The sequence below is a fragment of the Bactrocera latifrons genome, unplaced genomic scaffold (genome assembly GCF_001853355.1).
Source record: "Bactrocera latifrons isolate USDA-ARS-PBARC rearing strain unplaced genomic scaffold, ASM185335v1 scaffold_95, whole genome shotgun sequence".
NCBI lineage: Eukaryota > Metazoa > Arthropoda > Insecta > Diptera > Tephritidae > Bactrocera > Bactrocera latifrons.
The window spans coordinates 973876-986761 of record NW_017537656.1 but is presented as its reverse complement, the minus strand read 5'-3'; the positions used below and the strand labels follow the sequence as shown (position 1 = coordinate 986761).

General features: G+C 34.3%; 2 protein-coding genes across 10 annotated transcripts in view; one reads left to right on the top strand and one right to left on the bottom strand.

Annotated features, from left to right (window-relative positions):
• Positions 1–8246, bottom strand: part of LOC108977783 (sodium-independent sulfate anion transporter) — a 21876-nt gene extending 13630 nt beyond the window's left edge. For 2 of the 6 annotated variants that reach the window (XM_018947681.1, XM_018947680.1), the window contains exon 1: positions 814–1042. The gene's annotated coding sequence lies outside the window, so the exon portion shown is untranslated. Of the gene's footprint in view, positions 1–739; positions 1046–7861; positions 8010–8036 lie in introns of those variants that run through there. The other 4 variants (XM_018947683.1, XM_018947682.1, XM_018947684.1 and 1 more) reach the window with 4 other exon arrangements.
• Positions 8247–8683: 437 nt separating this feature from the next.
• The window catches only part of LOC108977774 (CCR4-NOT transcription complex subunit 7), a 16548-nt gene continuing 12345 nt past the window's right edge, over positions 8684–12886 (top strand). The window contains exons 1-4 of one of the 4 annotated variants that reach the window (XM_018947665.1): positions 8684–9015; positions 9474–9945; positions 10785–11149; positions 11213–11630. In XM_018947665.1, the coding sequence (XP_018803210.1) occupies positions 10788–11149; positions 11213–11630 (780 nt within the window). In that variant the 5' untranslated portion in view covers positions 8684–9015; positions 9474–9945; positions 10785–10787. Of the gene's footprint in view, positions 9016–9473; positions 9946–10763; positions 11150–11212; positions 11631–12886 lie in introns of all 4 variants that reach the window. The other 3 variants (XM_018947664.1, XM_018947663.1, XM_018947662.1) reach the window with 3 other exon arrangements.

The following is a 12886-nucleotide window of genomic DNA, read 5'->3' as shown; positions in this document are numbered from 1 at the left end:
CTTCGGTGCAAACGAAGTTTATGTTTTTTCTTTTTAATTAATTAATTTATTATTTTTATTTCCCACAAAAATCGGGTACATACATGATACATATGAACATATGTATAAGTATACTTATGTCTTATACTTAAGTTTTTATTACACTTTTCTATTATAATGAATAAAGTCACCAATTCACGCCGATTGTCAGCGCAAATGTATTTAAAGCTACAACGAATTACTTTTGCACACATTCACACAGATCGTTTGCGATTCAATAAATTCAGTTAGCGCGTCTTCAAAGAAAGTTTACGCATCTTTAATTCTAGTTGCTTAAAAAAAACTGACACCTTTGCTGGTGGCACATGCATACAATATACGCGTAGCACAACAACAAGAACTGTCAAAAAAAAGTTGTTTACAAAATGGTTTTCTTATTTGAGGAAAGTTAATATTTGTTTATTTCTAAAATTGTGTTTATGAATACAAGTTGTACAAGTGTTTTCAGGGTTTCCAGCTATTTTTAATTTAAGTGAACAATTTTTGTTATTTTTTGTAGTTTTTAGGTGAAGGCATTATAACTTTTGTTAGCTTTGATATTTTTGTTCACGTTTTCGTGCTCATTGCCAACAAGCCAACCAGCACAGTTGGTTTGCACAGCTTTCCTCAAATTGTTTTCTTCACGCAGTATTTATAAATATGGTAAACACGTTTAAAAAAACTTAATAAAAATATTTTAAAATTGTTTCGAATATCTTACATCAATTATCTAGTTTTCAATAAATAAAAGTTTTTTTTTTCTTTGCATAAATAAGTACAGTAACGAACACCAACCAAATCGTTACAATTAGTTGAAATAATAGACTCCGTCGCGAGATCGAAATTCAGCACATGTATCAGTGTTTAAATGTAACTAACAACTGATCGGCCTCAAGCAAGCAAACTGATGACGAACTCTGACTAGCGTACAGACTATGCCGGCAACCGGCTCCGGCGGCAACGTCAACAAACAAACGGATACTACTATCAGCGAGAGTATAGTGAGCTAATGAATGCAAAATGGGCGCATTTGAGAAATACTGTAACAAAAAACAAGAATAAATGTTAACGGCGACTGTAGCTATGATATCGTTCACAGGTGAATTTCTTAGAGCAATAAAAATATCTTTATCTTGATTTTGATAGATCAGTTTGTATGACAGCTATATGCTATAGTGGTGCGATCTCAACAATTTCGCTGCATGTTATACCTTGGACAAAAATCCATTGCCGAATTTAGTGACGATATCTCGTCAAATTAAAAAGTATAGCAGCTATATGCTACAGAAGTTCATTTCATACAATATTTTTGGAGATTCCAGTCTTGCCTTTAACAATATTCTATGCCGAATTTCATGAAGATATCTTGGCGAACATAAAAGTTTTCCATACCTGGATTTTATTTTAACCGCTCAGTTTGTATTCTATAGTGCTGAGATATTAGCGATTCCGACAAATGAAAAACTTCTTCGGAAAAAGAGAATGTGTGCAAAGTTTTAGGACGATATCTCTAAAACTGAGGGACTAGTTCGCGTATATAGAGGCAGACGGACGTTTATGGGTCATTCGACCCAGCTCGTATCTATAGTGTATCCGGCATTTCTTTCTTAGCGTTACAAGCTTTTTAGAAAACTTAATATACTCTGTTCAGGGTATAAAAATTGTTGAGAATTAAAAACAAACACAACAGCAGAATTTTGCAAAATATTTATTAGAAAAATTCGATTATCGAACAGAGGAGACAATTTTTTTCTGAAATTTTATAGGTGTCTGTAAAATGTTCGAAAAATTCCGGTTCAAATGGATGAAATGTTGCGAATATTAATATACTTGCAAGACATACTTCGTTGCTCCTCCGATCAGTGGTCAGAGCCTCAGAACCCATTTATTATATGTTCTTAGAAAGCTTTGTTTTCAATTGGATGGTACTTAATGGCATAACCGATTTCTTACACGCTTTTTGGCGTTGACAATTGATAACGTTAGACATGGGATTTGAGCGTTTTATACTTTAGACCCGTTCGCAGGACAGGCGGCTCTTTTTTTCTTTTACCCGGCTAAGAAGTATCAACTAGGCAGTCTTCCTACAACTAGAACTTTTTATGCGTAATTCAAATGATATCGATCTTTAAATGCGAGTCATTGGTGAGATAGACACCGTACTGGTACACTACTTTTTAGGAAATAACTTCATAAATAATGAAATTTTACTTCGTAAATCGTGCTAACTCTAAAATCACGTTAGGTTTTTTTTTTAAGTAGCCATTTAATCATAAAAATACGCTCATAAAATTGACAAAAAATTTAACCCAAAACTTAAGTGCTTTGCTGGTAGTCAGAATTTAAAATTTATTTCCCTAAACTTTACTTAAAGCCACTGTGCAATAGTCACGTTCTGTCTACTAAATGATACTAAATTAAGTGATCTGAACGAGCGCTGACGTCGAAAGCAGCAAAAATGTAGAGCGCACGCTCCGGCTTGACCTGCATTACGCCGCTTAGGAGCTTGCTCTCCGTACCACGCTTCGACGCGTTTTGACGATGATGCGGCCATGAGAAACTAGAAGAATTTGGTTTTCATTTGAGTTGCGTTAAACAAAGAATTTATGCTTTATGAGCGTAAATATATGGGCCAAAGCAACAATTACTCATTTATTATAGCCCTCTCAGTTTTCTGCTTTTTTCTTGTTTTTAATAATTTCATTTGTTTACTAAACACACATTGCAAAAATCATAAGTGTTGAATATTATTTGGAAGCGGAATTGGAATTGATCAACTAATTGAAATGGTCAATTTTCTCCGTACCGATTGCAATGTTTATATAATAGGTGCGGCCAGATTTTGCACACACCGTACATAAATTAAATATTTCAATAATAGTTATATTTAATAATTTAAAAACAAAATACGCAATTTGTGTGATAAAATTAATATAAATCCTATTATGAGTCGAGTTCTTTAAGTAATTGGCAAGCAACGGATCTCCAGTTATCTAGTTTCGCAAAAAGGAGGATGGATTAATGTGTAGAAGTTCAAAAAAGTTTACTCGCTTTCTCTGAGCGCCATTCACTTGGGAATGGCCAGAAACGATTATTTTATATATGGCTCAAGCAGCTCACGGCTTCCGGAATTAGATCAAAAATCCTATGGGTAGCCAAAAAACATCCGTATGAAGGCGAGCTAAAGTGCGAAGGCGAAACATCCCTCCTCCGATTTGTGCACTGGGTTTGGGGCCCGCCACGTAAAAAAACACTCCCAATGAAAAGAATAACCGCGTTAGCAGTAGCTACGACAGTAAAAAAGAACTATACTTTCGCAGATTTTGGGAAACAAATACAACCATTGTACCATAGTACTATCCCGCGTTATCTTTGGATCGCTGATCAGTCCTGCAATCTAACCTTGTGTCGGAGAGAGATTAAAATTAAAATATCTCAAAGAACAAATAATTTTCCAAGTGAGATTCAACGGGTTTAGATCAACCATGCGACCTAACATAATTTAACCAAACCCAACAAAACTCTAAATTATTTTACCCGTTCGAAAAAACGACCCGTAGTAGTTTCTTAAAAAGCGGCTGAAGATTGCGCCTGTTGTTCGGGGTAACCTAGGTTTTTTAGTGCACATGCCCTATATCTCACTCTCGATATAACCTACGTCGTATATTGAAATGCCTATTTTTTCTGCTATTTTGCGCACATCATAGACTTTGTCTCGTTATCCACAAAAACTAGACGAAACTAAGTGACCAAATCGGCCAAAGTGGTCGACTACGAGTGTTTACAACACGAGTATTTTCTCTTAACGATAGTAGCGTCAGCGGGTAGTGAGGTTGTGTACTTAGCGGAGATGCCTCGTACTCTGTGTACTTCCCGCGGAACTTTCTACCGCTTTGTATTGATTCAGTGGAGTATGATACCGAATCAATTTTGAAGTGTTCTATTTACAAATTTAATAGGAGCAATTCGATGAATAAAATGATAATAATGAAGAGACTATAGCATTTTTATTACTTCCCTATTACATAACTTGGTCTAATGCATTTCAATGACATGGTGCTAAATAATGAGTACCTTGTTCAATTAAGTAAAAACAAAATCTCAAAGAAAATACTCGAGAAATTACATCATTTGTTTGTTTGTTGTTAAGGCAAAATATAAAGTAATGCAATTGACACAAGTTTGTTAAGAAGGTTTGGAACAAAGAAGAACACTTAAATACAGACAGCATTATCTTTCCTTGAACAAATTTGATACCGTGGCTCCAGGCACACGAGAAAACAAGAGTATATAGAGTCAAAGGTTGTTTCAACTTAAAAATCGCGAAACAAAGTAGGCAAAAAAGTTGATTCGACCAAAAGAGAGAGCTAGTAATTTCAAATTTATAATATAATGCTACCCAAAATAATTTCTCGGTATATAGAAGTTGATGTGGGGTAGGAAACCACCGACACAAAACTGAAGACCATCCGTAACGCAGAGTTCTTCAACTGTCCAACGTTTACCAAACAAAAGCCCTGCCCAGGGCATTCAAATGTTTGCAAATTGATTGACGGTGATCTACAGAGTATTTTGTAAGGCAAAAAGAACCCTGCTGAACTGCAAAGGCGACTTTGTCTGCGCGTGATCGATAGATCAAACTCGAGATAAAAGTGTTTTCTTGCACTCTGAAGCATAAGATTCCCTACCGACCATTTCGGTATGAGAATTGAGAATGGTCTTGTAAAGCTTAACGGGGGGGGTGAGAACCGCTGTCATATATGTAACAGAGGCAACGAATATAAATTAATATCTGCTCTCGTTATCTAATTAGGAACAGCTTCAATGATAAAACGATTTACCGGCAAAACGTGCTATATAAACACCGATAATACGAGTTTTTATGAAGTTCTACGCGGTCGGCAATGAACTTTGAATTCCGCAGAAAAAGTCTACCAACTGACAAACGTGCTATCTCTATATGTACGTACGACACATTAACGTACCGCAAATGATTACAAATTATCATAAATGACGAATAAAATTTTTTGCAAGATATGAACTGTACGTTAAGAAATTGAAGAGCTTATCAGACTTTCCAGTTGATATTACTCATACACGACAAAAACAAACAATTACAATAACATAGCACTAATATTAAGAAGCAAATTTCTCCAAACTTCATACTCAAATTGCGATAACTTTACGTTATGCTCCGCGACTTTCAATGGCTATTAAGAGCCGAACGCAGTAATGACATCACCCGTTTTCTGGACTATCAATACCACACAGTCCGAATTCTCTGACCGAAAGAGAAGTATAGACTCCGTTTTTTTTAAACTGTATTTAAAAGTTTTCCACGAAGTTTGTAACACCCAGAAAGATACTTCGGACATATACAAATATAAATTATACCATCAATGCATCCACCTAGGTCGATTTAGCCATGCCCCGGACTATAACTGTATGCGTCTTAATGTCTCTTATCTAACATGTACACAGTGAGGCCAGTTAAAGAGCATAATGAAGCGGAAGCTTGGAGTCAGAAACACATTAACAACTCCCTCTCAGTGGCATACTTAGAGTCAAACCTGGACCCATTGCGGACGACGAACTCGAGTTGCCGCAAGAATCGGGAGTGGCACTTGCGCAGCTTCGTTCTGAAAAATGTAGCAAGTTAAACTCCTACTTATCCAGAAGCGACCACGGTATGCCAAATATATGCCCAACATGCAACGAGTCCGCGCATGACTCAAACCACCCCATTTCTCTATGGTCCAGCATATTTCCAGTGTCTACCGTCGGATTACTTCGATGACAATTTATCTGAACCTTACTTCCTTATGGGCAGTAGATAACCGTTACAAAAACAACATTTAAGCCCACCGTTTTTGAGATATCGATGTGAAGTTTTAAATACGTCCTTTTCTCAACAATATAGGGTATAGCTGCCATACAAACTGATCGCTCAAAATTAAGTTGTTAGTTATTGTTAGACCAATTCTGCTCTACATTGCAGTACTCTACCATGGATAGGCGTACGGAAATCCACCTACCGAAAGCCAAAAACAGAAGCTTTAAGAACAACTTCAACGCCGGCTTTTGAACTGGTACTAAACATGCCACCTATAGACATCTTCGCCGAAAACTGCGCAACAAAATCGGCGGGAGAACTACAGGCAGCAAAAGAATTTACATATAGAACCTTCGGACATCGCTTGGTGGGCAATGGCAGTTGGACACCGACTACATCATCCCTTTTCAACTGGGAAAGAAGTGCGAAGTAAACATATAATATTTGAGGCTGCCGGACCACTGCAGTATATTTCAAGCCACGGAGCTTGCCTTTAATGCAACTGCAGGCAATTCCAGAGTCAACGTCTACGTAGACAGCCAAACAGAAATCAAGTAACCTCGCATCGCATCTCGGCCAGAAATGTCTGGGGAAGCAGTGCAGCAGTGAAAATTGTTACTAGAAGTAAGCTACTTCACTTCTACTAGGTGTCAGGTCACAAAGGCATCGAGGGCAATGAAATAGTGGACGAGATTGTCAAGAATGGTGTACAGCTAACATCTGAAAACGTGGTCAACATTGGGGAACCCATCCATTGTCTATACATCGATCTCCAAAGAAGAGATATATTTCTAACTTGTTCTTGCAATTGTGCAATATTGTTAAAAGATATCATAGGAACGAAAATGTCACACACTTAACAAATTGAACTTGCATTAATCTTTACAGAACTTATAGCTTTTTATTGTCCACATGTGATAATTTTGTTTGGAATTTACTAGCACTTAAAAATCAATTTAGCACCACTCTGTTTATAAATATTTATATAGCACCTATATATACTCCTTTTTTAATTTTCTAATTCCTATATGTCTCATTTAGCTACAAAATGAAGTCAATAACCTTATAGTTTTTGCAATTGTTGTTGATGGAAGCTGCCAATATTGACAACGAAAACCGAAATGATGTAAACGCCAACAAGTACAAGAAGAGACTTTATTTATTGCGTGCTTTCATTCGCAAATGTGTCGCTGTAAGAGCGATATTCATAAACTGGTTTTTGTTGAAAGCAAATATAATTAAAATGAAAGCAATAAAAAACATGTTGAGTGGTCACGTCAAATATACTGTTGAATTTCAAATCAATACGTGATTTAATTTATATTGCATAGTTAAACTTTTATGTAATGCATATACAGTCAAGCATACATATATGTATGTATGTATGTACATATGTATGCGCATATATGCGTAGAATGTATGAAAACCGGCTAAATAATGAAATATTTAGAATAATAGACATAAATTACTCAAACAATATCATAATCCACCATAGGTGCAATATACTAAAGCGTTATGAGATAATCGCGAAAACTTTCAGCTGCTAATATATTGTATTAACAGAACTATCAACAGTGTAGTGAAAAATATTATTTTTCATAGCGTAATGTGAACTAATGCTTTTATTATAATACAAATATACATTTTTTTACGATTTTATTAGAAGCAGATTATTTATAGACGTCAAAGGAATTTTAATGTTATTTATTGTCTATAAGAATTAAGATTTTATATATAATATTATATTAAACACTCTCTTTAAAAAACGTTTGTTGCATGTATTTTGCACATTGCTGTAAATATTATCAGCTATAGACTGGTAAAATATATACAAGGTCATTAGTTAAGCACATCAGTTTCCTTTGATAACGCACAGGAACGCATTTACACAAAAAATATTTAAAAAAAAAAAAAATTATTTGTCGTAGTAGTAGATATGCACTCGGAAACGGAAACCATTCGTACTTCGGATAGATACATACATACATACATAAGTATATTTGTACATACGTTCTTCGCTGGAGTTTCAGATTGATTTTGTACAATTGCCTCAGAAGTGTAATATGTGCACCTTTTTATAATTCTCTTCTTTACCCCATTATAACAGTTTTAAGTTAATTATACTTCTTTGCACAATAGTTATATTCGGCAAGTTTTGCTCTATGCTTAAATTTGCTCTACGTACACACACACATGCATATATGCTAATGATGTCCACTTTGTCGTTTGGCAAGCGAAGGCGCAAGTATTAAGCATTAAAAAATTCTATATTCACTGTATAACATCAATTCTTTCGATGTTATAAACTTTTGTAGTATTTTATATGTACATATTGAAACTTTTATATATGAAAAATTAAAACCACAATTAGCGGTAATATGAATTTCACGCAAATATTCAACTATCCGACTAATTCCAACAGCTGTCGGGCAAACTTCCAACAGCTGTATGCAATGTCAATATATTTCATGTCGTACTGTACAATTTTTTCCTTCCAATTTCTTTGCGAGAAATCTGGTTACATGCTTACTAAAACTTGAAAAATTATTTGTCATATCGATTTTTCGAAAACTATTTTACACATATTTTTTCATATATAACACAACAATATTTTTTTTTTTTTAATTTCATGTCATTTATTTTGGATTAAATTGTATCAAATTAAACAGCACGCAAAAAAGAAGAAGCATAAACTTCAATTAAACAGTGGCACTCTTTTGTAACACAGTCAATGCGGCAATTCACATTGCACTTACATCGCTCACTCCTGTATGTCCATAGGAGAGAGCGAGAGAAACATATATATGTTAAGTAGGTTATGCTAAGCGGGCATGAACTGTGAATTTTATTTGCTGTAGCCGAGAAAAAACGCGAACATACTATAGCGCACATATTTTCTTTTAATTTTTCGTTTATTTTTACTCAAGAACGGTTAAGAAATTGTTAAATACTTGCCCTTTTAATAAGTGCAAAACTTGGCTTAAGAATTTACTGAAAAAACCATACGAGAAGGTACATAAGGTTGCTTATAAAAGCGAAAAATAAAGTGGCACAAGAGGAAGCATCGGGCACCGCCATTCGCGGAGGCACCATTCAAGGCATCAAAAACAAACAATTAAAATTTTGATAAATTCTGTTAAATAAATTAAGGAAATATGAAATGGGTAAGTGTATGCACAAGCTTGCAAATAATTATTAAACATTTTACTATATTTAATATGCGTATAGATGAGGGCATTATATAAAAAAGTACGGTGGTGGAATTGGCAAGCCATTACGAACAAAATTAGTCAATAAAATTTCATATTAATACTATGCATTAACTTTTTAGTGTTCATGAATTACAGAAAAATCTATAAACAGCTTACTTGATTGGCTCGCACCGTGTCTTGGTTGCAGCATTGAACTGTACAGTAACTAGCACACCAGTATTTTTAACTTAACACAATTTATGGTCGCTTCAAGATGTTTACTTCTCATACAAATGCAAATATCGATTATCCAAAAAATTCAATGCTACTGCCAAGTATAAAAAACACTACCTAGATGTTTATACCGATTATTAACTATATTATACATGTACATATACTATATATAAGTGTGTGTATTAAATCTCTTGCAGGTATACGCCCAGCTAACGCTTCAATCAAGCAAAAGCCAAGTTTAAAGAAAAATTAATAATCAAGCAAAATCCAATCAAGTAGCCAAAAATATAAGGGCACACAAATTGTGCAAGTGAATGTCGCTTCAAAATTAAAACGATAAAATAAAGTAAACAAACAGCGCTTGCTGGTGATTGGCGCCAAACCGCCCACAACCACCACCAACACTAACTTAAAACGCGATACCAATACGTTAGGAGGAATTATCGTTTTTTTTATTTTACGCAAAGTCAGGCGTGCGTACGTTACTTTTATTTGGTAAATTTTAGTGAGGAAAAAGAAGTACTTGGTTACCTATAAACAGAAAAAAAAAAAAAAATAAATAAATAAACAAACTAAAAGAAGTAACGCGTAGCAGATTTTTGTAATATACAGTCGGTTTAAAGCAACGTGGCTGAGACAGCAGCAACAGCAAAGCCTACAACAGCTGATGTAAGTAGCGCAACATGCTTTTGTCCCCAAAATAAAGTGGGCTCTTCCAAGTCGCATTCACATACACAAACATATTCGCTCGCTTGCTTAAAACAAATTTGTTCGTTGGCTAGCTGTTTTAATCTTGCCTATAAATGTTACTTTTGTTAATTGAAAAAGTTTACTACCCCTAAAACATTAATACACTAAAGTAAAATTGGCAATATAATTGGGTAATCAAATAAGTTCCAATACATATAAATGATACATGCTTTTATCATAGACATTGTTGCCAAAGTTAATTAGACCACAATTTGCCTTCAGTTGTTGTAAATAATTTCCCTACTTGTCAAATCTGTGTCCTTTAAGTTTTGTGGTTAGTTTTTATAAAATATATTTTATACAAAACTTTGTTTTATGAGCCACCATATTTCATTGCAGTATAAAAGTTTTTAATACACGTTTTGAAATTGTTTTATATTTTAATTTTTTTTTTTTCGTAAATGGCTGCAGTGTGCCTAAGTAAATGATACATCAAATACCGGCTGTATTCATGTAATATAATAACTAAGTAACACATATGTGCATATAGACAAGCTACTTATTTGTGCTTATATCATAATTATATGTACAATACTTACATGCTTACACGTATATTTAATTGGTTACATCTTATTATTATGCTTAACTAAAGCTTTTTATTTTTAAAATCATTTATTTCGTTTTTATATTTATAATTATTTATTTTATATTTACAATTATTATTTCGCTTTTGATTTTGTTTTCTTTGGTTTGAAATATGATTTTAACCACACCCTATTGTTTGTGCTAATATATAGCGCCCGAATTTTTACTTTCAGGCAATGCCTTCTGCCATAAGCGGTACCGGACACGGCTCAGGCGCCGTTAGCCATAGCGTGAATATACCAAGCAATGAAGAGTGCGGCATACGTGATGTTTGGAAGCATAATCTTGAGGAGGAATTTCGCACAATACGTAAAGTCGTGCAAAAATATCACTATGTAGCGATGGATACCGAATTTCCCGGCGTTGTAGCGCGTCCCGTTGGCGAATTTCGTTCCACGGCCGATTATCACTATCAACTGTTGCGTTGTAATGTCGATTTGCTGCGCATCATACAACTTGGACTGACATTCATGGATGACGAGGGCAAAACACCGCCCGGTTACTCAACGTGGCAGTTTAATTTTAAATTTAATTTAAGGTTAGTGCAAAATTTGCAATAATATAACATGATGTATTTATAAAAATTCTTTATATATCGCAGTGAGGATATGTATGCACAGGACTCAATAGATCTGCTACAAAACTCCGGCATACAATTCAAAAAGCATGAAGAGGATGGCATTGATCCACTCGATTTTGCCGAATTACTTATGTCCTCCGGTATTGTGCTTGTGGATAACATCAAATGGCTGTGCTTTCATTCTGGCTACGATTTTGGTTATCTACTCAAATTGTTAACGGATCAACATCTACCCGCTGATGAGAGTGAATTTTTCGAATTGTTGCGCATCTATTTCCCCAACATATATGATATTAAATATCTGATGAAATCGTGTAAGAATTTGAAAGGTGGCCTACAAGAGGTGGCCGATCAATTGGAATTGCGACGTGTCGGACCACAACATCAGGCCGGTTCTGATGCGCTGCTAACCGGAATGGCATTCTTCAAAATGCGTGAGGTACATAATGACAATAAGAATTTTATTATTGAACCAACGTCGACATATCTCGACCAAGCGGTCGAGTATAACAACAACAATAACAACGTTATATTTGAAATGAAAACTTAGAAGAAAACAAAACAAAAAAAGCGAAAGCATAATGAAACGTTAGTATGTAACGTAACGAAACATATATAAATTAATAATAATAACAATACGAGCACGAGAGGCGTTTTTGCAGAAGTTAGCTGCGTCTAACTAACTATATAGACAATTATATAATTCCTTAAAGAAAAATTCAGTGAACATGCGAAAAAATTCAATTCAACTTTAAAATATCGCGCAAGTAATGCATTTTTCAATTAACATGTGCGTTAATGTTGACCACATTTCACTTGAGTCATGTTCTTTTTTTTTCTTATTTATTAAATTTTTTGTTAATTAAGAATAATTCGTGCCGCGCCCCAGCGCGTTACACAAATTTCGACTAACTGCTTTGAAATGCAGTCGGTGCACCAGAAAAGACTGCAATTGCCTACAAATCATTAACATTAACATTTTAACAAACACACACCCGCGCATATAAATTATTTATTCCCTCATATCTTCATTGCCCAGATTTTTGCGTTCGAAGAGGCTTCATTATTATTGACTATTGCAATCAGCCCTCATTACATTATATTATTCGCGGTTAAATTTTAAATTCATCGCCAATTTGCTTGTGCGAAAATTTTTTTTTTGTGTAATTATTATTTTTTTGGAGCAGCATTATTGTTACATTGTTCTCTCTACAAACCAAAAATTCCACTGTGCAAATTTAGTAAACACTTTAACGGTATTATTGTTCTAAATTGTTTACAAAAAATAACTCATTTCTCACGCATTCGTTATTGCATTTCATTTAATTAGTTTTTCCGCGCGTTACGTTTCCTAAAATAATAAATTTGTAACATTGAATTATTTTCCATTTTAGGCGTTCCAAAAAATGCATTAGCGAATTTATAAAAACTATTTTTAGTCATAGGTTGTAGCTTATAAACAATAAAAGCATAATATTTGCTTTTCTTTTATTTATTTACGCTGAATTTGAATTTTCTTTGAACTAATATTATTCAGTTTGCTCTCAGCAAAAACGCGTTAAGTTTCTCACTTGAAAATTTGAATTTTCATATTAGATTATTTAAAGCAGAAGCTTAGTTCTCCATTTTTTTTAATTGCAAAGAATTGTTTTGTTTTTACAAAATTGAAGGTTCGCTTATAAATTGAATTGAATG